The sequence below is a fragment of the Sander lucioperca genome, chromosome 18 (genome assembly GCF_008315115.2).
Source record: "Sander lucioperca isolate FBNREF2018 chromosome 18, SLUC_FBN_1.2, whole genome shotgun sequence".
Taxonomy (NCBI): Eukaryota; Metazoa; Chordata; class Actinopteri; order Perciformes; family Percidae; genus Sander; species Sander lucioperca.
The window spans coordinates 8,288,587-8,316,245 of NC_050190.1; the positions used below are offsets into that span (position 1 = coordinate 8,288,587).

The 27,659-nt window shown below is 41.1% G+C and overlaps 1 protein-coding gene across 11 annotated transcripts in view; it reads right to left on the reverse strand.

Moving 5' to 3' along the window:
• Positions 1 to 7,159: 7,159 nt before the first annotated feature.
• The window catches only part of smoc1 (SPARC related modular calcium binding 1), a 65,757-nt gene continuing 45,257 nt past the window's right edge, over positions 7,160 to 27,659 (reverse strand). For 4 of the 11 annotated variants that reach the window (XM_031309694.2, XM_031309703.2, XM_031309702.2 and 1 more), the window contains 6 exons: positions 27,417 to 27,609; positions 23,921 to 24,039; positions 19,338 to 19,443; positions 18,536 to 18,780; positions 17,704 to 17,737; positions 7,160 to 9,330 (listed from right to left, as the gene is read on the reverse strand). In XM_031309694.2, the coding sequence (XP_031165554.1) occupies positions 9,291 to 9,330; positions 17,704 to 17,737; positions 18,536 to 18,780; positions 19,338 to 19,443; positions 23,921 to 24,039; positions 27,417 to 27,609 (737 nt within the window). In that variant the 3' untranslated portion in view covers positions 7,160 to 9,290. Of the gene's footprint in view, positions 9,331 to 17,683; positions 17,738 to 18,535; positions 18,781 to 19,337; positions 19,444 to 23,920; positions 24,040 to 27,416; positions 27,610 to 27,659 lie in introns of all 11 variants that reach the window. The other 7 variants (XM_031309700.2, XM_031309705.2, XM_031309704.2 and 4 more) reach the window with 5 other exon arrangements.

Sequence of the window (27,659 nt, forward strand, 5' to 3'; positions counted from 1 at the left end):
ACTTTTTTTGTGTGTAAATGTCTACATTTCTCCCACTGTTCTTTGTAGTGTTACCCAAACACCATTTACTTTTATGAATCAATGTACATATGAGTAAATTATAAGGATAAGGATAATCTCTTCATGGTAATAGTTAGTTATGACTGTCTGTTGGAAATGTACATCTGTGTTCTTGGCCCTTTTTTTGGGAGTTTTAAAGAGAAATAGCTGCAGTCTAATGAAGTGTCAAAATTTGCTGCACGTGAAGGCAGCACATGAAGGAAAGAGATGATGCGAGAGTTGAAGCGACTTTGCTTTGTTGTTGCAGGACACAGTCACCTGTTGTTACACAAACTCCTGAGCAGTTCAGTGCTTGTGTTTCATTTTCTACCTTCATAGTATTTAAAACATTTTTGTGGCAGCGATAGCCAGTGATGTTTCCTGTTTACTGCAACGTTGACGGGACTCTCACGCCGTGATATGGATAGACGAGTCTGATCTCCGGTTACGTGATTGTCCACCGCAGGGTGACGTTGGGTTGCTTTTCTCCAAAAGTTGAATTGGTCCCTAACTTTTTGCCGCGGGGACTCAAAATAAATGGAAATACCTGCGTTTTGGCCGACGCAGTGTGTGTGAATCAGTCCCTCCAGGATTTTGCAACGTTGCGATCGCGCCAATTCACGCAAATTCAACCAATCACCGCGAATTTGGTGCGACTCACAATTTTGGCCAATCGCCGCAACTTTTCCGCAAATTTGACCAATAACCTGAAGTTTCCCGCGACTTCAACCAATCACAGCAGTCCCACGTGCACTCTGAGAGCCAATGACCAAGCGGGAGTGAGAACAGGTTGATCATTTCCTTGTTTGTGAAATGTAGACAAGACGTGTGTGTGACTCGAACATCTCACATTTCCCAACAAAACGTACAGCGAAAGACCGTGCAAAACATTTCAGACCATCCTGCCACCCTGTATACATTTTAACATCAATATAGACTGTAACGATTTAAAAGTCGCTGAAGTTGCTGCCGTTTCAATCCTGGCTGTCGGCTCTCTGCAGCGGGTGGGGCTGCTGCTCCGTTCCCCCCCGCAATTGACGCTTGCACACACACACAAACAGACGCACACAAACAACACACACGGTGGATGCAGGAAAAAAAGGAGACGAGACAACAGGATGACCTAAATTGAGGACAGCTGCGCTCGTTATTGTAAGTTATTATCAAGTACTTTGATAAGTTAAAGTCCAATAAGTACTTTATCAAACCGTATGAATGTGCGTCCCGGGCCAGGTTAGGAAATGAACTAACAATGTAAAGATCAACAAGCCACTGACAGATATGTTCAAATTTGATCCATTCAATACATTTTTTGTCTTAAATCCACCAGCCATTTTCATATTATACCAACATTTGCAGCATCCTGAGCTTTTTTGGTAAGGTTACTAGGAAATCTCAGCCCAGAGTAGTTTTATTCTCCCCAAAACAAGTTTCCTTTTTATTTTTAAAGATCTACACTCACAACTCACAACTTTTATCGCAATTATTTTACAAAAGCTCCTGCAAAATCAGGCATTTTTGGGCCGCAACAATCTCAAAAAAGGCCGCAAAATCCTGGAGGGACTGGTGAATGCATGCTCAGCCAACTCACTAGAGCATTAGGGTTATGAACAGTACTACTATTTTTACCTTAATTAAATCGCCTGAAAACGACACCAGGTCTGCTACAGTATAACCATACACGTCTCTACACACTAGGGATCGACCAATACTGGTTTTTAAAGGCCGATACAGATGCCGATTATTAGTTGGTAATGAAAGCGAGAGCCGATATTTGGAACCAATATGCAATTACAGTGAAAATGAAAATGTTTAAGTAAAAATTAAGATCAAACTCCAACACAAAACTTTTTAAAAAAAAAAAAAAGGTGGACGGCCTAGTGCTGCATAAATTAGCCAGCACCTTGCGGCTTAATACCGACAAAACAGTCAATTTCAGCCTGCATGCACGTTATTTTTTTTTTTTTAATAAAACGAATATTCAAATCCCAAAATGGAAATTCGAATACCTACTTATTGAACGAATATTCTGATCCAGCCCTAGGGTCAAGACTAGCTGACTGAGGCCGAGATACTGCGTGGATTTGTCAATGATAGTCTTAAAGGTGCTGTAGGTAGGATTGCGAAGATCCAGGACTTTGCCAAAAAAAAATTAACATTGACAACTTCTCAGTCCCTCCCCCCTTTCCGCTAAAGCCCAAAACAGTCTCCTAAGCCCCTCCCCCCACAAGGGAGAATGAATGTGTGTACATGAGCAGTGATTGACACGCAGTTAGACACCCCCCCCTGGCCCTGATTGGTGCATCTGAACAGGGAGCTGTGGATTTTTGCAAATCTCACTACAGGCTGTAGGTGGAGCCAGAGGAGCCGGATTTTTTTTTTTTTTAAATGACCTGCTTCATGTAGTTCTACTGGAACATAGGGTCAGTTTCAGCAAATATGACAGAAAGTTAGTTTTATAAGTCTTACCTACTGCACCTTTAAAATGCATTACCCATCACACAATGCTGTGACAATTTAGAGCTTCAAGGATTTAACAGTACCAGGATGAAGTGTATTTCCTCTTCCTGCACAGCAATCCCAATATTGGCCTTTAATGCTCCCTGCTCCGTCAGCCTGAAGCTCTTGATGTATCGGTTTCCAACATGTGTCAGTCTGTCCTGGAGCTGTGACAGAAGCAACGTGCACACATTCGAGTAATCCCGAAACCAGACGGATCCTGATCAAAGAGATCACATGAGGGGGAGCGATGGAGGGCTTTATTTAGGGGCTAAAGCCATCTTGGCCTAATGTTGTTTTTTTTTTATTTTTATGTTTGTATAATCTCGTTATTTACGTTCATTATAGTCAGGGTGATTATCTGTGCTTACATGTGGTTGTGTGCAAATTTATGTATGTGCCTGTGGGTGTTTTGTGTTTGTGTCTTTACTATATTTTAATAGCGTATCCATATATTGTATGGTATGTGGGTAATTTTCTCTGTATTTCCCACATAGTATGAAGTAATACCGTATTTAGAAATCATGTCATTACCTCATTTTTATGGTTTTCATGCCTTAGCTGATGAATAGCATCATTCTAATTGGCATGTCCTATGTCTCTTTGCTCATTTCCTCACATGAATCAAGTTTAATCTAATCCAGTCTTTCTGAATGACTGTTACTCAAGTGTGTGTTTTTGTTCGTGTGGGTGTTTGCATGCTAGTACAAAGTAGTAGTAGTGCAAACGAGTCTCTATGTATAAGCGCACATTTCCACAAGTAAAATACAGGACACACACACACACACACACACACACACACACACACACACACACACCTGCCTCTCGAACAAATCCAAATGGGCAGTAACGGCTTTTTCGTTGCCGAGTTGCTCCAGCCAAATAAATAAAAGTAAGGAGAAGAACGATGAACTTAATCACAGTGTTGTGTGAGGAAACCTTCCCCGGCCTTACCACAAACCACATCATTTGTGCATGAAAATTATTTTTTTTTATCATAAAACATAAGTACAATATGTACAAATAAATACTAAGTGGCCCCTGAGGCCCGGGAGGTGATAAAAAGCAGATAATTCCACTTCACAGAAAAACCTGCGCAGCACTGACTCATATGTGAACTCGTATGTGAAATACTTGAGTTGTGTTAGTTAAAGACAGAAAACAGAAGACCTCCCATAAAACTGTATACTATAATAAAACAGTGCTAGTTTCACATTTCAAATCTTTTATTTTTTATTAACATTGTTAATTATGGATAGCTCCTTTCCAAACTGCTAAGCTGATTAATAAAGTGAAGAAAAAGTAGCACATCTCAAGTTCCCAAGTTAAGGAGGACACAATACTCTCATTTTGCTCATTTTATTAGGCTCACATCACAATAAATCAATGCTGACGCGTTTCGGCACAAAGCCTTCTTCAGAGCGTTTTAAAATAATCTGTTATGTTAACTAACTAACCCACCCTGATGTCACAGGACTGTATTTAACACAAAACTGTAGCACAGTAGAGCAAGTACAAGCACAGAAAATCGAGGGGGAAAGAATAATTAGCATTAGGGGGTAAAATGCGTCGCCCACCTGCAACCTCTGTTCCTGCAGCTGCGTTGTCAATCAGTGTGTGGATACGCCTGTCTGGAACATGACCTCTGACCCCCGAGCCCTCCAAGGCCCAGGCTGGTGGGCAGGTGCTGCCTCAGGAACACAGGGCATCAGGCACAAATGGTGAGCAGTGTGCACCATCATTCCCCCCCCCCCCCCACCACACACACACACACACACACACACACACACACCGCTAATCTTTAGCTATCACACAGGCTAACTGCCCTGTCTAATTACCTGTAATGGTGTTTGATCTGTTTCTAAGTGTTTCAATGCACACAAAGGAGGAAAAAAAACCCCACTAAATTACTCATCACTACCAAAACGTGGGAAATGTTAAAGTATAGGTCATTGTATTCGGCTCTAACAGAGCACCTCCTACATGGACAGATATCCTATATTTCTCTCCTTCTCTACGCTCCTGTGTATCTAGACATGCTGGATTTGTATATTTTTCGTCATTTTTTGGAGGAAACTCTGTTAATAATGCCTTAAAATCATTCACACATCCAGTAGGTGATCAAAATGTTAGAAAACCCAAGTTATAGACTTCCTGAAACAACATCATGCAGCACCTGTACTGCCCCCACATCACTTTCAAAACCCCAAATTCCAGTCTTCACCTATGAAACCCCTTTTGGCAACCCACCTACCCTCCACCCCACCTTCAACAAAAGAGAAAACGCACACTTTTTAAAGCACACACACACGCACGCCCATACATCCCTAAGCAGCTGCGTCATTACTAAAGTCTTTTGAACTTCACACTGGAAGTCAAATGCCACATGTGTCAGTACAAGACAGATGTACCGCAGCTGCCTCTTGGCTCCAATTTCATCTGTGATACACAACCCTCTCTCCCCTCTCCCTGCCTCCCCCATTTCCAAACCACCCCCGTCACCAGCGACCTCACCCCAAAGCCCTCTGCCTCCCATCAGCCTCCCATCATGCACTGTGACAACATCCGCACCTTTTGAAGTCTTATCATTAAATCAGAGAATCTCACACCACACACAAATCACCAGGCCGGAGTGCATCTTTGTAGTCAGGTTTTATCAGTCAAAAAAGGGTTGAAATTAATCTTAATCCTTTTATGTAGCAAATAGAGAGTCCATCTTTAGCTATTTGTAAAGTTCAAACAATATCACCAATAGATTTTTTTCAACCGAGCTTTAAACAAATAGTGGCATGTGTGTCCCCATCAAAGTTACAAAATTGTAACCTTTCTTTAAAAATATTTTTTTCATATTATTAAATTGGCTTGACTGATACTGTGTATGTGTGTGCATACCTGGCTAAATGGGTTCAATGTGAACTTGCAGTTTGCAGTGAACCATCCTCACCATTAGAGGTCAGTGTTGAACTGAGTGGCAGGCCAGACAGCTAAAAAAAAATGAGCTGATAAAGTTGAGGGGGCACCTTTCAAATTTGTTCTCACATTATCATTTGATACATTGTATATATCAAAATACCAATTATAGCTGCTTTAAGTAAGAAATACTTTTGTATGTTTGTGTTTCAGTTGTCCTGAATTAAGGGCATCTGCAGATCTTTTTCTCATTATGGCCGCATTAAATTTATGTCTCAGTTCAGGTGGGAAAAAAACACAAACTACCCACAAAAGTGATACAACCCAGGTGTAAGCTACTGCTGTGCCAAGATGCACTTCTAAAGAACAACAACAAACAAAAACAGCCCTTTTTTCTTTTTTGGTTCTTTCTATTGTTTAGTCTTGTGTGAGTATATTGTGACACAGGTTCAAATTACTGAGGAAATAAGGCCTAATATTAAATTGGAAAAGCATTTTTGTTTTCATTGCTTAGCCAAACAGCTGCACCTCAAGCCACATCATTTACATTGACCAATTTGACCCAAAGACAACACGTCTCAGTGTTTTGTTTTCCAACGGATCTAATTTCTTCAGCTATGAATGAGAAATATTGTCAAAACACATTGAGATGGTCCTGACAAGCCTGTTGGGGCTTTGCAGTGGAAAAGTTGCCGGTGAGCAGCGAGACAATCTTGGCTTCGCCCCGTCAGACTGACAGTCATCTGTAAGCCTCCTTCACGATGCGTCCCCCCCATCGTGATTAGCGGTGATTACTAGCCTGTGAGGTTGCTTTAGATCTCTCATGTGATCTGCAGCTCTGCGGCGTCTGGAAGCACTTCAGCAGACACACAAGCCCAGTGTTCAAACCTGGACTGATGCAGGCACTCAGGAGAGACTGCACAGTTTCTTTTCTCTGTCCAGTTCAAATTAGACGCGACTGGACTTGATTGTGATTGTAGTGGATTAAGCACCAGATAGATACTGTATGCATACTTGACCGTGTATAGTGATGACAGGAGTTGTACAACACAAGCTGAAATGGTCAATTAACTCCACCACAGATAAAATAAACAAGGCTCAGAGCTTATAACATACAGGTCTAAGCATTTACATGTTGTGAATTAGCTACTGTAAGAGCCTAATGTTGGACATGATGTAAACACGGAGAAGTTTATATTTCTTTACAATAAGTCAGAATGACAGTGAAGTAAGTTAACTACCCATATACCCTGCAATGAAATTTAGTAAAGCAAACAAATAAAAGTTATTGTACATATTAACAATGGGAGCTTTTTTTGTCTTATGCTCATGAGCCACTGCAGTGACTCTTGAGAATATGCAAAGAAATACAACTCAAAACAAATACACAAGCATTTAGACCACAATGGCAAACTCGCGATTATCCAATTTTTAAACTCAATTGTTCCCAAATGCGAGGAAGACATTTTATTTACATTCCCAAACTTGTTCATAATGTCTTTTTCTAGTGTTTTGTCCTCCCTGGTCTGTCATTTTCCTCTTCATCGGACACCCTGGGGGGTATTTTAAAAGACTTGCTGCATTGTCTTGCATAAGGTGGCAACTCTCCAAGTATGTGTGATGGTTAAGTGTTTCACAGAGCAGGTCTGACATCAACTGTTGGAGGACAGACAATGAATGTGTTTACATACACAAAATGTACTCTGATATTAGTGGGGAGACTCAATTATTTATTTTAGGAACAGGCATTTGTAAATGCCACATCTTGTTTACAATAACTGGGATAAACGTAAATATGACAGCTGAAATTAGCTGATATTACCGGGATACTGAGTCATGTAAACATCTTACTCCATTTACTGGTTGGGTTTAGTAATCTGTGCCACCTTTTTTTCCTGGTACTAATACAAATATGTAAGTCATTCGGTGGACTGTAATCTGTTTTGGAAAAATAAAATCCCCACCAGGGGGTCTTCGTGAGATTTGTTGTTATTGCAATTTGTAAAGCTAGCCAGTTGAGCCTGACGAACCCATAATCACCAAACATTTTGAGAAAAATAAAAAATAAACATGCGGAATTTATCATTAACACACTAGAGATACTCTTTAGCTGTTTCTCAGGTTTGACTGTGTAGAAAATGAATACTAACATTCACTTAAAGTAGAGTAATGAAATCAGCCACACTGACTTGTACCTTGACATATAATTACACGTAGAACAACAGAGTGACACAAGATATGTGTAAACCAATGGCCTTCATTGGGGTTTGGACTTAAAGCTGCATTAATCAGTCCTTTTTATATATCAACATTAAATCTAATGGATTGTGACCCTCATTAACACCCAACTCAGCCGCCTTTGTTTTAGTTTCTTGGAACTCGTTGTTTTTATGGCACATTTACTAAATAGTTTGGTCTCAGCACTCTCATCAAGCCGTCTGCAGCAAATAAACCATGATAATCCGACAATATGTTCTACCTGCTCAGCACCAAACACCAGACAGACAACGTTGGCAACTAGCGTTTATCAGCTAAAGAACCAGATATTTTCCTCAGGAGGTGGTGGAGACCAAAACAGAGCTAAAAGGAGAGTGAACATTGGATTTGGAATTATCATTTTGCCGTGTTAGCCATAACAACTTCATGAGGCAATACTAGTTCAGGGTTGTGTGTCTCAACAATTCATTAATGCAGCTTTAATATGTCCATACTGCCACATGCATGTGTAAATGTTTTACCAGCTGTTTGCTACAGTGTTAAGCTGCTTTAGTATACAGCTAAGACTGTGTATGTACTGTACCAGTGTTGGGGGGGATGCATGACTTTAAAGTACTCATATCACCTATGTTATTGTGGACAGCTGCTACAAATGTTTTAATTCTCACAATTTTTTTTTTTACTAATTTCGTTTTTTGTTGGCACAAACGTTATAAAAAAAAAAAAAAACAAGTAGAAAAATAATGAACCTCAAGGCATCTTGTGCAGACAACATGCTGGAAACCACAAACAACATAATGGTCTTGCATTGGTTTTGGTAGCACAAAAAGTACACCTTTTAGGCAACTGTGTGTTAAGCAAGTAATTACTTTCAGCAAGCTTTCCCCAACACTGGTACGTACTGAACAAAAACCAGACATAACACATCTGAGACATTTCGGAAGGATCTGATTCTTAAGCCAAAATGTTAATGTATCTAGAAAGTTCAGTACAGTGCAAGGGATTCATACAGCTAATTCTGTGCTGATAAATTAGACTTCATGGTCACAGTTCAATTCTAATACATGCCGTTTCACTTTTAAATTGCATGCTCACATACATTACACATTCGTTTAAATTGGTCTACATTGCCATAGCTCCTTGAGCAACATTTGAGCTGAATGTGACTCACTGTAAGATCCTCTTTAGTGAGAAACCACTGGCCTGTGTGCTCCTATATGTAACAGGGGAAACCTAAGTTTAATTTAATAGCCACAAAATGTGTGTTACTGCCTGTTCCTGTTTATGTGAGGACAGAACGAATCACAACAGCAGACTAAAACACAAGGGGAAATGTGGTAACATCTTCCAGTGGTGAGCCTGTCATCTTTTTTACAAATATATTCTCATTCTTACCTAGACCTTTTCAGTCACTTCAAGAGAAAAAAATAACAACGCATGTACAAACAGATAAAATGTCAAACATAGGGAGGAGAAAGTGCAAATATTTTGGCGCCGCTTCGTTTTCTTGTTTTTCTGTTCACTTTTTTTGAAACTCAGGAACTTCTCAATTTTTTCTGCTCCATCTTTCTCTTTCCTGTCAGCAAGCGTACAGATGCCTTCCCTCTGTGCCCTCTGCTCTCATCTCAGCTTCTGGATCCTTCTCTTCTCACACCAGACGACCTACTGGGAACACAAAGACAGACGGACAAGAGAGAGAAGAGAAGAAAATGCATTCACTTGTCTGTTTTAGTATCCGGCATGCAGATGCACTCACACATAGCTGTTGCGTGACAAGACAATGTCATGCCTCCACAGGCAGAAGCTCACTGAGACGGACTAACTCGCACACACGCACTTTAAATGTATGTAAAATCTAATATAGTTTATTTATTTATTATTGTGCTCATTTTCAGGTTCATACTTTCTACTAGAACATGTTTACGTGTTTTAATGTACAAAAAGAACATTAGTTTTCTCATACTATCAGTCTGGATATACCTGTATTCACCCTCTATCTGAAACGCTCCGTGTTAGCACCTGTCACTTTGAGGCCACCCCTCTCGAAAAAGCCCAGTCTGCTGTGATTGGTCAGCATTTTTGGGACCTCCGCATCTGCGCTCTTGGCGTCTCTGCACTTTTTCATTGCAGCCGGAGAATGACTATTACCGCACTGTAACGGCACTTTCTACCTACAGTATACTGTATATAGTAAAGTTGTGACATCACAACCGTACGGAAGTCCTGACGGCATGTTCATTTTCATCCTCTGTAGCTGTTAACATTTCTTTTCACATCTCACCAGCATCATTTTTCTGAAGTTAAACAACTGAACAGACTTCAGTCCAGAGTGTGATGCTGTTTTTGTTTACACCTCTGTTCCTTGGACTCCTCCTTCCAGTTGAGCCTAAGAAACCTTGGTGTTTTGTTCGACCAATCGATGTCTTTGGATGGTCATTCTAGACAGTTGGTCAGAAACTGTTTTTATCATTTGAGAAATATCTCTAAATTGAGAACAATACTACCCAAAGTTACCATGGAGATGATCATTCATGCCTTTATTTCTTCACGGTTAGATTACTGTAATTCCCTTTTTACTTGTTTTAATAAATCTTCGCTGAGCCGCCTTCAGTTGGTGCAAAATGCAGCAGCCAGGCTTTTAACAGGAACAAACAGAAGGGCACACATTACCCCGATTTAGTTTACTCTCCACTGGCTTCCAGTAAAATACAGAATTGATTATAAAATTTTAGTTTTAACTTTTAGAGCACTACATGGACAGACGCCGAAATATATCGCTGATTTGTTGACCCCTTACTCCTCTTTCCGCACGCTTCGTTCCTCAGGTCAAAATCTCCTGATGGTCCCAAAAACCCGCCTTAAAACTCGGGGAGACCGCTCCTTTCAAAATTGTGGAATGCCCTGCCCCTGTCGCTGCGTGTGACCGATTCTATCGTTTATTTTACAAAACAGCTGAAGACACTCCTATTCAGACAAGCTTTCACTTGACTGAGCTATCGTTGTTTTTATGTTTGTATGATGTTTTTTAAATTGTTAAACTTGCTGCATGTAAAGCACTTTGTGACTCTGTCTGTGATAGGTGCTATATAAATAAAGTTTACTTACTTACTAAGAACCAACAGTAAATAAACCATTTATTAAATTATTTTGCCTCACTATGTTTTTTTGGGTGTGTAACAAAAGTAAACCCTGTTAAAGGTAACTTTAGCTCAGCAATATGGCTTCTGCTATCTTGTTTGTCTGTTGTGTACAATAACACATGTTCATCATCAACATGTCTAAAATGGTTTTGACTTTTTTACCATATGTTTTTTTTTTTTTTAGTTCACAAAAAAGGTCACTTCTGCAGGATAAAGCCAGTGGTTACTAAAGTTTGTCTGCTAAGCAGCTGTACCCCACCTACACCCAATCGCACCATACGTACCCACACATGTGCTGACGTTATGTTACAAGCAAGCTATACGTGAACAGTCTCTGAAGTTGTGTGTTGTTTCATTTTGTGCTGAAACTGCTTGAGACAGTCGTTGTGCTGCACAAGGGATGGACAGCTCACTCATCAATCAGATGAGTGGTGAGGGGGGAGAGAGACAGAAAGGAGGAGAGAAAAGGAGATGGGTAAAAAGCTTAGATTGCTTACAGATGGCTGGCAGACGAGAGGTCCTCCTGAGCTGTGTGTGTGTGTGTGTGTGTGTGTGTGTGAGAGACCATTTCATGTCTGTGCATTCAAAATGGGGTTTTGTTTGTGTGTAGGTCTTTCCATCTATCTATATTTTGTTTGTATGTGTACATACAGTTTGTGTGTGTTTGTCTAGACTCTACTGGCCTACATGAGCTTGTGTGTGTGTCAGCAGCCTGTGGGGATGTGCAGGTGCACTCTGTCAGAGCTGGTTGTGTCAGCCATGAAATAAATTAGAAGTCCAGCTGATTCTGTAGTCTGCATTTGCTTCACAGTCAAATAGTCTGTTCAACCTATAAAGCATCACAATCCCTCCAGCGCTCCATAAATCACAGATTACCTTCCATATAAGTGAGTCCTGTAGCGAATGCTTTCACCTATACTTCAAGTGTACGGAATAAAATGTTATGGCCACCGATTTCCTAGAATGACTAGTTGGATCCAGATGACTACAGTTTGCAGTCCTAGCCGTGACATTATTATCTAAATAAATGTTGATTTTTTTTTACCGCCGGTTACAAAAACACAACACGGAATCAAATCCACTCCGTTCATAAAATATATTCCTTTTTCTACTTTTAAAAACAAACCGAGAGAGACCTCAATGCACAAGACTTGATGTTGCTTACATGACCTGCAGACTGTAGCTTAAGAGAGAACTATCTTTCAAAAACTTTTTTAGAAGAAAAAATCATGTTGCAGTTGACCACCAAATTTGAAAATGTGACAAGAGGGCGCTAAAGGAAACTCTTAGAGAGTCCAAAATGAAAAATGGTTTGAAATGGTCTTTACACACCAATGGCAATAAATAACTTATGGGCTCTGAAAAAGGAGCGAAAAAGATCCGTCATCTGTAGCTGCTGTAATCCTGTAAAAAACAGCCACCAATCACTGCCTCGCGGTCCGCTTGGAAAGAACCAATGGAATGCCTCCTTGCCCAGCTGCGCGTACTCTACCCACCCCCCCACGTACAAGCATTGAGCTCAAAGCGTGTCGTCGCCGGGTTGCTAACTGTCGTCATGTTTGTTGTAAACATTCGGTGTGATAATATTAGGGGTTTGCATTTCAATGAATGAGAAATGAAGTGAAGTTGCGGTCCTTTCTCCGCTCTGCTTTAATATATCCATGCTCTGCTCTGAAGCAGCAGTGCTGTGTGTGGGTCGGAGCCCCGAGGGCAGGGGGAGGGGTTAGACAGAGCCTCAAGGAGATGATACTTTCAAATCTTGCTGGCTTTTCAACATTACCAACCCTGGCTTTAAGAAGCATGAATGTCCTCACTAAATTTCCATATTTGGTTTTGAAATGCAAAAAGAATTCGGCCTATAATAATATATTTCACGTTAACCTTGCCAGTAGTTATGTAGATTGTTTGGTTTGACATATTATCGGATAAGAGGACTAACAAAGCAACACTGGCATCCCTGAGTCCTTTAGTCTGGCAACATTAATTTAGGGGAAACAGGATATAAAGAAATCATGGCGAGATATTGAAATGTTTAAGTATTTTAGCTCTAAGATTCAGACCAGCTGTTATTTGACTGCAGTTTGGCCTCGCTGGTGTTAATAGATTTTTAAGTAACCTTCAAGCACGAGTGTGCAACTCAATAACAAGAACTGTAGTATTTTTGTGCTCTCAGTGTCATAAATCCTTTACCTTGGCAGCATTAGTGACATGTTGTACCTGTTAAACTATGCAGCTCCACAATATTTCCTGATCCCTCTCTCCAGTGAAGTCATGCTGTTCCTCTCTTTAGCTCAGATAAATGTCTCTGTTGTAAGGAGCCGAGCCACAGTAGTGCTGATGAATCGCCTTTGCAATTACCAGGCTCCAGAACAGCCAATGGTCCTCTCAGCCAATGGCACAGACACTGTCTGTGCCATTAACAACACAAAGCGCCCTGGCCTCTCCCTGGACACCTTGGCCCCACTTGTGATAAAGAGCTGAAAGCAGATCCCGTCTAGCGGTGAATCGCCTCGCCTCACCTGGGACCAGCTGATAAAGACACTTGGCTCAAGAGCTGGGAATCATGGTATGGACTTGGCTAAGGAGATGGATACGCAGGAGTTTACTGTCAGCTCATGAAATAAGAATATTTGTAGCAAACTCATCAAAGTACCAAGTAACCGGTAGCAATGGTGAGAAAAGCAATGCTTATCTATATGGCTGGTTATCGCCATTGATTTCCCGATTGGCTTCCGATCCACAAGGCCCCGATTACATTACATTTTCGATTTCCGATTCAATGTCAATTTATGTTTCCATTGCAAAACCAATTTTGCTTGGATATGAAAGAGATTCTACAATTATACACGGTTCCCTCTAAACTGCTGCATTATTAAAAGTAGCAATGTTTACATTTAGAAACGACCCCAAAGCAGTTATTAATGTACTATATAATTTAACATGAACACACAATAAGTGCAACTCTACAGACTCTACAGTCAGTGAGTTTTGAGTGACATTTAATTCAGATATCTGGAGTTGAGAGTCCAAGGCACCCCTTTTAAAATGGCCATGCCAGTTTTTCCTTTGCCAAAATGTAGCCTAACTTTGGAGGGTTGTTTAACCCCCTTCCCAAGCTAGCATGAGATAGTTGGTACCAATGGATTCCTTAGGTCTTCCAGTTCCAGACAGACCAAGATCAATTCTGGTTTTTATGAATCGATATTGGATCATTAAAATGAAAATCAATTTAAATCGAAAAATCATTTTATTTTTATTTTTTTTAAACCCAGCCCTACTTATCTACCTGTCACAGGCCTATATGTTGACCTGTTACCTTAAACATAGTACAGTGTGTCGAGCTGATGTGGAGTAATTGCTGTTGGCTCTGAGAGGACAGGGCTCTGGGCTCTCTAATGGTCCTGCAGCCTCGGTGCCAGGCCTGCCTCATAATGCCCTCCTTTCATTCCTGCCTAATGATGGACACAGCCAGGACAAACAGGAGAGGAAGAGACGAGAGAGCGGGATCGGAGACGAGAAAGAAAGAGAGGAGTTTGACAGAAAACAGCAGGCGGGACACAAAAAGCATTACAATTGCACATCTGACTTTGCCTTTGCCAGGTGAAATCAGCCCCTAATTACTTTCATTGACAAGTTGGCAATATTCCGCATATTCCCTCTTAGGCATCTGTACTTAATGACATCAGACTGATATTTACGTGGTGAAAAACGTATATAATTTATAGGATTATAATTAATTCACACCATCAGTCTAAAACATTACTGTAAAAATACATTACAAAAATGATTTTCTTTAAGCAAAGTAGAAATCTTTCTTTTCAAAGGTTGCTTACTCCCTCTTCTTACTGTCCTACAAAACTCAGGTTTAAAACCTTGCTCGAAACCTGAAAATTCCAATTGGATTCTTAAACTGGAGCAGAGCTTGTTTCTCCTGAAAATATTTTACAATTCACTGTACTACCTAAACTGGATCATGGAGATATCCTGTATTCTCATGCTGCTGTCACTACCCTCAAACCCCTGGACACCATTTACCACAGTTCCATTCATTCCTTAAGACAGCTTTAAAGTGAAAAGGTTAGATGTTCACCACTGACATGTAGAAGGCATCAGCATACCGGTTCTAATTTAAAAGTCCTTGCTATCTAAGTTGCCAAGACATTTAACAGCCGTAGTTGAGCTCAATGTGAACGACCATGAATCCAGGTCACAGGATAGGTTGACTTTTAAAGTTCCTCGAACCAACTTTAATCTGGGGAAGACTTGTTTTCTGTACTGTGCTGTAATGTGGTGTGTAGTATGTAAATTGTTCTCAAGGTTCTTGTAAAAGAGATCAATGAGACTTCCTGAATAAATGAATCTTAAAGTGATTCTTTGCAGATTTTAAACAAGCTCTGTGTCATCTTTGTGTGGGCAGTGTGTTTACAGTAGATGAACAGTGTGTGGTTTTCCTCTGTGGCGCCAAGTCACGGAGCTTTAGGGCTGGGTATCATTAAAAAAAAAAAAAATAATGATATTGGTACAGAGAATTCAATATCTGTTCCTGAACAATACTTTTTCGAATACCAATTTTTTAAATTATATTTTTAACATTATAATTTGGTGTCGAATGACGAGGCATTTTAAGATACTCAATACTATGGAGGCAATTCGGTTGGTGCCTAACAGTATCGAAGTTTGGTACTTAGCCCTACCGAGCTCTAAGCGTTGTTTCGCGTCATCCGGCAGATCTCGGCAGACCGTGGCAGATCTCGGGCAGGCCCTGGCTGCTCCGAGCTCTGTGCGCTGCGGCCGCAGAGGAAAGCCACACCGTTCATCTGAACACAATGCTCACACTGCCATTACACAGAGCTGGATTTAAATCGGCAAAATATCTTTTCAACTAACTGCAGTTCAAGAATAACCAATGTTTCTATCCACCAGCAAACAGATCCTGTAGCGGCACTAGTCCATTATTGTCAGTTCTTAACCTCTGTGTAAATTCATTACTTTTAGTCTGACTATGTGTGAATTTGTGCATGCTGCGCATGTAGTGCATAGCAGTACGTACTGTATGTTGCAAATAAAACACAACTACTCATGCTCAACAACAGCTGATACATCCTGCAAACTAAAACCTCTGTAAGCACTTACTACAGATCCTCTAATATCTTATAATTGTGTATGCCCATGTTTGGTGTGTTTTTGTGCTTGCAAGCCTTTGTACATGCACACACTCATGTGTTTGTACTTAACAAGTATGTTTATGTCTTTGTAAATGGAATTAAGACTTTTAAAAAGAACATCATGAACCCTGCTGTCAAAACCCCATTGCAACAAGTTGAACAGTGGTACATTTTTGTGTTTAGTTCATTCCAGTGAAGGAGACCTAAGGCTAGGGGCCATCTGAACTACCATTGCTGCTATCCAATGGCCTAACCTAATAGAAATTCAACGCCCTGGGCTTCTGTTACACTTCTCATCTATAATGAGGACTCCAGTCTCTCCAGAGGATGGATGCCACCCTCCTTCAGCATTTCAAAACTCACACAATGTATTCAGATGTTTTCCTTTGCCGTTGCCAACGTGTCGAGAGCGAGGAGCCTCCTACACATGTGCTCCAATCTGCCCCACATGCTCACAGTCCTTCACCAAAAAAGCACGTAATGTAAACTGTAAATATGTCCAACAACACTCCAGTGACGATCCACAGCTGCGACAGAGCATAAGATTTAATGTCTGGCAGAGGCAGCTTGACTTAAAGAGATCCAGGCCATTGAGGATCAACTAGGCATACCTGAACACAATGACCGTCTATCTTAGTCAAGGCAGAATGCAGCCACATGTTCTTACAGACTCCTGCTTCTTTCATGCAGGCCTCCACCGTCTCTCTGTCCACAATAATCACTAGCTCCGAGGGCCTGAGTGGCAGCGTAAGGAGCCGTAAAAAGCTGTCGGGCCATTTACCTCCAGCTCTTAAGCATGAAAGTGAGAGATTCGGTGACCACAGTGTAAACAACCGGCCGAGCCTCCTACTCTGCTCTTCCAATACCGGGGATGTTTATCCTGGCAGCTGTGCCCAGGGTCCGAGAGGCCTGACGTTATGCCCGCTCCGAGCCACTGTTCTCTAGGTGAGGCTGGCTAGCCCCAGGGTAAATACATGACCTCAGTGCTATGTGGGGTGCTGAACCGGCCCAGTGGCCAGAGTCAACAGCACCGACGGGACCAATAATCGCTCAATGGGAAGAGGAGGGGGAGGGGGGGTCCCGACGGATCGAAGAAAGAGATGGAGAAGAGACTGAGACAGACTAAAAGATAGAAATCAGCTAAAAGTTATAATAATTCCATTGTTTGTTTGTCCTTTTGTTGGTTCTTGTTTATTTCAGACTTTTTCGGCCAATTTCTTGTTGTCAAAGTAGGAACAAGACAAAGATGTCACCATAGTCTTGCGCTGAAACAACTGGGTTTTTAGCAACTTATAATTGGCATTTTTCACTATTTTCTGACATTTTACGGACAACATGATTGATTCATGGGGAAAATAATTGCAACCATACAAAAGTCATCTTAAGAGTTGGCTTAATGTTTTTCAGGCCTGTCAATCAGAATAAAACAACCAATGTCAGTTCTATCTTAATGGTCATAACATAACATGGAGACAAGATCTGACTCTTATTGAACCACTCAGATGACAATACACCATCTTAGCCATGGACACACACCACATACAACTGCACATCCATACAGATACAAAGGACATACACCTCAAACTTACTTTACTCCTGTAAAGCTTTGCATATAAATCAAACGTGCATGTTAATGGGTTACACAAAAAGCCAACTATAGCACTCTAAGCCAGAGACAGCCAGAGTTAGTGAAAGCGTATTAGTTTGCCTTACTGAACAATTTTGTCCCTTGCCTTGTCCCTTGGTTGCCAATTGTCGTTGAGCTACCTGCAAAAAAGGAGAAAAAATAATAATAATTAAGTAAATAATAAACTTAATAGAGGGCAATGTCTTCTTTTTAAGTCACCAAAACCTAAAATATGCCACAAAAGAAAATAATTAAAGGAGACTTTTATTATAGCAGAATATTTATTTTATATTTTTTTAACCTTATGCATCAGCACAGCTACGTCATTTTTCTTTCATGAATCATTTGTGTGTGAAATGTACTTCACAACCTCTGGGCATCTCCTAACTATTTACATTTCACACGTTTTTTCTCATGGCTGTATGACATTTGGGTTGTAGCTGGCAGCAGCCTCTCACTGTGGGCTGCTGTGACAGTTGTTAATGTTCTCTATTCGGACCAGTCTGTGCACACTTGATGAGTAGTTACAGTTTTCTGGCTCAGACAGTGTCTAGGATCCGTTAATACATTAGCCTTGTCTAAATATTCATCAGTGAGTGGTAAGTGGAGGAGTGCACCTTATTTAGACTGCCAACACATCTGTTTGTCACATGCACCACAGTTCCTTTATCCCTTCCTCTTTTTTAAACTATGACGTGTGTTGTAGTTTACACTTGTACATTTGGTAATTTTAAAAACTCATGGAAAAGATCATCTTAACACAACCAAGTACCTCCTTTATTCTCGTAAATCCTAAATTTGACATTTCAAGAGAATTGATTTGTTTTATTTTCATTAAAGCGGCCTTAAGGTTCATACCAGGGACCTGACCCTTCTCTGTGATCCTGCCAACCCACTCTCAACCATCTGCTTCTCCCCAGCTGTCCTTTTCCTCTTACCCTCCTTGCTGACTCCAAGGCAGCCTTTCAGCTCCTGCAGGGAAATGCCCCTGTCCTTATTCAGGTCACAGTAGTCGGTGAACTTGCGGGCACATTTCTTGGGTTTGGCTTTCTTCTTCAGGTACCTCTTAAACGGCTTGAGCTCCTTCTTGTTGATGTCGTGACTGCCGTTGTTATCCAGCTGGGCGAAGTACCAGTGCACCACCCTCTCCTCTAAAGTGTGACTGGGATCAGGCTCGACAAACCTGGTTAGGTATAGGGTTAGAGGAACAGATGGCAGTGAAGACATGGATGTTTCAAAAAGTAGAATGATCGGCATAAAGGAAAGTGGATGAACTGTTGAATATGCATTTAAGATGATAAACAATTTTAATGCTGCATGACACGTTGCCATTTGACATCACTTTCACTCAAAGATTGGTACATTTTTGATGATTTCTATTGAAATTAAATCACATGTTGTGAAAAAAAGATGTTAATCTGGATACTTCAGGCAGTCATGTTTTATGTCAAACTGACAATGTATTTTGTTAAAGCTTAGCTTGCAATCTAATCGTTTTAAAACAATTTTTTGCTTTCGGACAGTGTGCGTTGATGGAAAGTGAACCTGCCAGTGTCTGTGCCAAGATCTGTGCATTGCATGTCAGAGATAAAATATTAGCGTTCAATTCAGAAACCCAAAGGGAAGGGTTTGGTTGAGAAAAACCAGAAGAGGGGAAAGTTTTCCATGAAGAATGAGCCATGAGGTATCCTGCTCAGTTGCAATACTCTGATGTCTTCAATGCTACATGACAGTACTTACCTCCCACCACCTGAAGGGGCTGGTGAGTTTATGGCTTGCACCATGTCTGTGGTGAGGGCATCTAACAAGCTTGTAATGAATTCCACTTTCTTCCCCTCTGGGCAGCCTGGCACAAATCAAAGACAAAAATACATGAAAATTACCTTCCACAAGTAATTTGAGTCATTACGGCACAGTGGAGCTGAAGTGCCTCTAAAGCCTCGACACCAGTGAACCAGTGTGACAGATGTCAAACGGAAACCGGCTGTTACGCAGTAAAAGAAAGCATGCAAACCTTGTCCACAGCTTAACAACCAGATCCCTTAATTGGCTTACGTTTCACAATTACTGCTGAATCATTATGTATATATTTCCGATGGAGGTGAAATACATAGTTTGGCTGTTTTGTGAGACCTCAGAAAAGCAGAGCTGAGGCACATGGCGATAGGGGGAACAGAAGTGTGCAGTGATGAGAGAGTTTTGTTGAGCAGTGCAGACCTGTTAACTTTTATGACACAGTTCTGAACACCTTGGGTAGCTCTTTTTAATTGCCCAGATGTATGGCTTTAATAGCACGCTAAACCAGTGCAAATTTTTCCCTCCTAATTGTGTCTCTTAAAGGAAAAACTTCAAACGCAGCTGCATAGTAAACTAATCTTCTCAATCTTTTTTTTCCTTTTCAATCTCTCTTTCGCTTAAGCTTTCTTCGCCGATTCCCCTCCTCCCCTCCTCCCCTTTTCTCTGAGCGTTTGTGGCCTCCTTGTTCTCCACTGTCTTCATGTCTTTCCATTCCTTTTGTGCTAGCTCAGGGGGGTTCTGTGGGAGGTGGTCCGCTGCCCCGCCAGGTGAATCCAATTAGCATTTTGTATGACATGACAAGCTCGGAGAGCACTGCCTTGCTGTGCCTTAATCCAAGTGTTAAATTGGGGTGTTATGAAGCGCAAACTGTTATGTTGTATGCTGGCTATGTGGCAATGTGTCAAGGGCCCAGTGTGATGCAGGACCTCTGGCAGTGTCAAACAGGCTCTGGACCACTTGGATTTAATCTTAAAACACATTAGAGCTGCCCCAAGGTTACCAACTTTTTTTGGGCTTTTAACCCATTAAAACAAAGTAATGTTTATCTGTCAAAGCGCACCTTCACAGGTTGCATACGTTTATAAGCTGTGAGTAGTTTAAGTACAGAGGTTTTTCTTCTCAGTTTTCTTCCAGCTGAATTATCTTTAGTTAGCCTGGGAAAACCCTGACGAACTTCCGGCAAATTTGAGATTTGCTCTGCAAGTCCGTCTGGCCAAGAGCCCATTCAAGCCCATTTCCGATTTTTCCAAATCGAGGCACCAATCATAACCGTTGAGGCGGGCTTTACACGATGACGATAGCGCACGTTAGCGAACGTTGTTTACGTTCAACATGACGGCCACCGAAGCGCAGCAACCCGTTGATGCTGCTGTCGCTGCTACGTCACCGGGATCGTTGGTCTGATTGGTTGAAGGACTATCCAATTGCGCCCAGAGGCATTTGAGCGGCGTCCGTTGGTGACGCCCCTTTGGAAATGGGCTGTGAATGAACCTTCCCCAGACCCACTCTCAGTTACAACTGAGCAGGGTCTGGTGTCAACCAGGCTAATCTTTAGTGTCTTCAAGAGTTACAACTATCCATTTTTCCAAACTTTTTCAGAGAAAAGGTCAGAAATTATAATCTAGTTTGTGCTGTATTACTCAGCAACACCAAACGTTCGTCAGGTTGGGAGTCTCTAGATTTGCTTATACTGTAGGTCCAAACTGAAATTCTGGAGACCTAAAGAAAAATTATCAACTTTTTTTAATTTTTTTGCTGAGCAGTGGTGAGTAAGAACCCAGATAAAGCTGGGTTAACCAACATTAGATCTCTTTAGTATAAACTGATCACAAAGCAGCTCAACAATAAATCCCTGATATACCCTAAAACTGATATGAACACGGAGAGCAGGGTGGGCACGCACTGCACTCACTTCTGTTCATACTTCATTGGGTGTCTGCAAATGCAGATGTGTATCACATCTTTGCAGTCAGGAAGTTTGTAAGCACATACAGTCCACGGAAATGAGCAGATGGCTACATTGACGTCACTCAGACCCTCATAGATACTGAAAGTGTAGCTAAATTATTTGTTCATAGACTAAATACGACCAAACTATTCTCACCAAAGGTTTTTAATATGCAGGTTTAAAACAAAATGCAGTTCCTGAACTGACTGAACTGGATGTTAACAGATCCCAGCCTTTGGTCTCGGGGGAAGAGCTCTTATCTGCCCCTCCTGACAGAGGTGGTATTGTGCCACTCTGTGTACACTACAGCGAGATTGAACCTGTAGTTGCATGCTGTTAATAGACTGCCCTCTCAAGCGTTCTTTTCTCCTCCTGCCTTGATGTGACGACCATGAAATACTGCGCTTTGTTGTGGCGGTTCAGAACATCCCTCTACAGTACGTAAAAATATCTCACTCAGCACACTGTGGTCTCCCAGCAACCCCAGCTGCCTCACCACCACACCCCGCAACACTCACACCTTCCATAAAACATGCCACACATCTGCTGCACAGTCAGGAGTCATGCTTGACTCTGTAAACTCACCAGATGGGGAATTAAATAAGAGTTACAGTGCAACCTTAAATGATGGGGAAACAGAAGGGCAACAAAAGTAAGTGAGCAGTAACAAGGGCAGAGGAGTATGAGCCGAGGTTAGGACCTCTGGTTAAGAGCAGAGTCTCTGATCTTGCTGCCAGGGAACCCAACACCACAAAGTGGGGTTTAGTCGATTCCTAATCAAAAACCCTCTATCTGGTCAGTGTTAACCTCAGGTTAGTGTGAGGTTGAGAAATAATTTTCAAGTCTCTAAGCGACAATGCTATTAATTGATCTTTCTCTTAACCCCTCCCCTGGACAGCGATTGTCCAATCAGCAACTGTAACTGAGCAAGGCAGGTCAAACTTTGGAATAGAGCTCAACAGTGACGCCCCACTTTTTGAATGGCTCTGGTTCCAGAAATTGATAATCACCAATCTGTATCTCCATTGACCTTTCATTAAATGCTTATATAAAGACCATAAAGCCGCATACACGTGATAGGCGGCAAAAAACGCTTTGCGCCGGCCGTTCCATTGATTTCCAATGGGGAGGGCGGTGGCGCCCAATTATGCCAACTACCCCTGGCGTCGCACCTGCTCGGATATGCCGCTTTGCACTGCGCTCAAAGTACAAATTATTTCAACTTTGACCTAGTTGCCGCTGACCTTTCGAAAGCGCATCCAATGAGATACCGGCATGCCGTTACCTAGCAACGGGAAATAGCTTCCTTGCCACCCTTGATGACAAATACCTGCGCTGCGCTTTGCTCTGCGCTTTGCTCTGCGCCCTACCTAGCGGTGCGCAGAGAGCAAATCGCGTATCATGTCTAGGCGGCTTAACCATAAAACATTTGATTCAGCGTAAAAAAACATTTTGTAAACGGAAAAAAAGGCAAAAGAAAAGACTGTGTACAGAACCGGTCATAGACGTCAGTGGTAGCAGCTCACTTTAGCCATTCGCAGGTGCGGTAAATATTTCTATAGTAACACCGAGCTCCACTAATCAGAGAAGTCGCTGTTACGCTTAGGATTGTGGGTAGTGTAGTACTTCCCTATGACATTGCGAATAAAACATTTCACGCAGACTCCTAACTTCTACAAGAGCATAAACTCTCGTTTCACAATCTCGTAGCTCATAGTAAGTCTACCTTGGATGGTTTGGACATTATGGCTGACTCAAAATCCTTATGGAGAGAATTAATAGGATTTTTACTTCCGCAACCACACTGTTGAACTCTATTATCCACATGCTGTAGCGGTATGCATGGGGCTCTATCAAGAGAGTAAGAAATGGATGAAACTGTTCTTCTCCCTTTTAAATCCTGTTCACTACTAGCACATCCGCTGTGTAGTACTTGTCCATTGGGTGGGAACCAGATGTGGATGCAAAATTGGCAGCTCTGCCCCCCCTCTTCACTAGATTTGGGGACGTTTGCCCAACACATCGGGTAGTCCACATCCTAAAAGCCTTTTCTTTTGTTACAGTAAAAGTGAAACAAATGATCTGAAAATGGCAAAACTGAAGCATAAATCCAACCTTTGTGTTCCTTGTCGAAGTATGTATTATTTTTTCTAGGTCTTGTTACTTCCCCCAAGTAGGTTACGTTTTTGGTTCAGTTTGTCTCTGTCAACAGGATTAAGGGAAACTACTGGCCCAATTTCCAAGAAACTTGATGGAAGGGTGTAGCATGGGCCAAGGAAGAACCCGTCAAATTGTGGAGCGGATCTAAATCACAAGGCGGATACACAAATTATTTCTCACTTTTGTTAACATTGCGAGATAGGGCATTGCCTTGGCAGAGGTCTGCGCTCATCCAGTGGCCTTCTAGTTTTTGTTATTAACATTCCTGAAGGCGTGCCAGTGAGTTTTTAGGCTTCCTCATTTGTTAAAAAATAAGGTTTGACACAAGACAACAAATTGAATCCAAGAATGTTTCTGCAATCCCCAAAGCCCCCAAAATAAATAGAACTCCAGAGAAAAGTGAGGGAAAAAAAGAAACCTGTCAGGTCTCTGCCTTGGAAAGGATCTTCAGTATCTGGGATGCGAGATCGTGCGGCGCTGTCACACTCCGGCGTCTGGTACCTGTTACACAGAGAGGAGAGGACAGCGGGAACATGGCTGCATGAGACAAAAGGAGAACAGAATAGATCTTTCTTAGCATTGTGTGAATGACCTGAGACATCAAAGGAGAAACTCGTCCATGATGAGACATTTAATCAGAAAAAAAAAAATGAACAAAGCCTTAAACTGAAGACCAAAACATCACAAAAGAGATTCCTTGAGGCTTAAAAACAATCTGAGATGGAGCTTAACACCAGGACACATTATTGATGGAGGAGAAATATCTTTGTCCGTCTTTGTTATGAAAACATTAGCACTCTCACTAATCTCTTCACTGCATGGATTTGTACACATGCATGTTGTTCAGGCTTCTTGTTTGTCTTTAATCTGTGTATTCACTGTTGAGTTGTAAATAATTATTAATAGTGATTACAGGCTCTTTTTCTAATGCTTAATCAATAAATTTGATTTGACATGCGCTTGCATCGCTTTGTTTCAGAGCCATAACAAACTGTTCGGCATTATGCATGGCATGACTCGTTTTCTCCTGGCTATTGTATCACTGGTCCTTGAATAGGATGGAAAATTGAGCATGTGTGTCTCATTTGCCTCTTTTTTTTTTCAAAGTAAAATCAAGTTGTCATTTCTTTTTTCACAGTCTGCAGGGCCCCTGATCCAAGAAGGGATGTCTAATGCATGACCCTGCACATTTCAGTCGAGGGGAAAGAAATTGGGACAAGTGACATGAGGTCTAGTCCAAAATACAATAAATTCTTATGTGAAGAAATAATCGCCTCGAGGGTGTCATTCAATACATCTGAAATACAGATGAGAATTTGGTCTGTGTAAGTGATTTATTTATTTTTTTGGGGGCTGTCAGTTATAAATACGCTTTTATTGATTTTAAACTAAACCTGCTATCCTGTATTCAAACTAACTCTTTATAATAGTTTGTACCTCATCCTGTAAAACATAAACCCTCTTGTGAAGAGTGAATGATGATGCCCTTTCAGGAACAAAAACAGCTCATCTATTTACTGGTGCATGCGGACAGCTTTTCCTTTATCTATTGCTGTGTTTCAAGATGTAATATTCACTTTGGCATGAGTGGCATTATTTATTCAACATTGCCTCCTCTCCATCCCTGTGACATTCAGTTCTTGCAGAAACCCATTGTGCCTCCGCCATTTCCCTGAAAGCAATATAAACAGCAGCAACTGCACTGAAAACAAACGTCATACCAAACGCTGAGTGTTTATGGTCAGCTAAATGATTTTCCCATCAGGGCTTGAAGCAAATTTTTTTGCCAAGTGAAGAAATTTAGGATCTTAACAGTGAAAGTAGTGTTTAGTCGTTAGCTCTAGGGATCGCAACGTTGGTCTGTTGGTCGGTCGACCAGACTAAAATATATCAACTATTTCATGGGTTGCCATTAAATTGGGTACAGATATCCATGATGCCCAGAGGATGAATCCTTATAACCTCTTGCACCACCAGTAGGTCAAAGTTTTAACTTATCCTGTAATATCTCAACATTTACTTAATGCATTGGCACCAGATTTTGTCATTTGACATTCATGGTTCCCAGTGGATGAATCCTACTGACTTTGGTGATCTTGAGACTTTTACTCTGGCGCCACCAAGAGGTTTGTGAAATATCTCTTGGATGGATTGCCATTACAGGTAACACTTTTATAATAATGGTAAATGAATTATCAGGAATTCATGCATGACTTCATACATGAAAAAGCATGCATTCATTCATGTAGTACTTCATGAACTATCAGTAATGTACCATGATTAATATTATCTCATGCCTGACTTGATGGAGGAAAAATATGTTAATTAATGCATCAATTAAGGTATTTCAATCATCGTGATTTCTGATTTATTAATGATGATCATGTCTTCTTCATAGGTAAATCTGTAGTTAAAGTGACAGGCTAAAGAAACTGAATTGTAGTGTTGTAATCATTAACTAAACAGTTCTTCATTACTTCATCATGTTTGTGGCCCTTCAAATAAAGCGCTGACCTGCTCCATCTTTAACGTTAATAAATAAGATATGATTAATGGTGGCATATGCCCTAATCTTTGTGAACCCTCATATTTCTTGTGTTCAGACACTAGAGTGTGGATCAGGCCGCATTTAAGACAGAGCAATAACCGAGCCTGGCCCGAGCCCGACAGGCATTAAGATATTTATGTCCGAGCCCGACACAGTTAAAATCTAATTTTTTTTCTCATACTAATGACACATGTACGTTTGTTTAAGTGTGGAAAGCCCGCTTTTATTAAGCAACTGCAGGGCGTTCGGAAATGTCAACAGATGAGCGCATCAGCGCACACGGGGCAACAAGCGCACGTTAATAAGCTGTTTAATTTAAAATGTTCAATGCCTTATCGCGCTGATGTGACCGAGCCCGACCCGGTATCCATCCTCTATCAGACACTTAGAAGTTAAATTCATAAATATCCTACTTGGGTGAGCATTGTTCTCAGGCATTTTTAAGTGCCTTATGTTGTGAATAAAACAACTATAAAATTGCATCTGCAGTATATCTGTATTTTGTGTAAATGTAGTGACCTCAGTATCATTTTGCCAACCCATTTAATTTTATGCCGCAATTAATCATATCTTATTTATCAATGTTAAAGATGGAGCAAGTCAGCACTTTATTTGAAGGGCCACAAACATGATGAAGCTATGAAGAAGTCATGTTTAGTTAACAATGTTAACAACAATTACATTTTTTAAAGAATATATGTAGACTGCTGGGACTGGTCAGTTTTTTGAAGAAGACATGATCATTCACAAATCATGATTCAAATACCTTAATTGATGCATTGATTAACGTATTGTACCTGCATTAAGTCGTGCATGAGATAATATTAATTCTTGTACATTACTGAAAGTTCATGAAGTACTAAATTAATGAATGCATGCTTTTTCATGCATGAAGTCATACATGAATTAATGATAATTCATGTACCATTATTATAAAGTGTTACCCCATTACATTTTCTACAGATATCCATGCCCCCCCTTTAGGGTTATTCTAATAACTTTGTTGATCCCTTGTTTATCGAGCACCATCATCAGGTTAAAATTTAATTCGGTCAAAGTCAGATACTTTGCTTTATAACATTTCAATCAGCCTCAGCTGCACTTTGTGTTTGATTCTAATTAGATAATGTTAGCATGCTACCAGCTAAACTAAAATATAGAACATGCTAAACATTATACTTAAATAACATCAGCATGTTAGCATTGTTGCATGCTGACGTTGGAATTTAGCTTGAAGAAACATGCTCAAGTAAAGCCTTACAGAGCTGCTATGGTTGTAGACTCTTAGTCTTATTATAAATGAAATTCACAGACTTTACTGGCAGAGACACCTCAAAACAAGCCACTGTATTGCCACTTGTATTACCTGGTGGATGTTCCAGGAATGGGTCGTCCCGTGTCCACCAGAACACACCAGCAGTAGCCTGTGGACTGGTGGCACTGGACTGGTTTGTAAAGGCCTCCAGGCCCACAGTCAGGGATGAAAATGGCCTCACGAGGATTCTGCCGAGCCTCTTCCAGTGCGCTCTGTCGCTCCTGGTCACAAGAGGGAACTTTCTCTAAAACCGTGAGAAACACACTCAATACGGCGGCACCACAATCGGGGAAA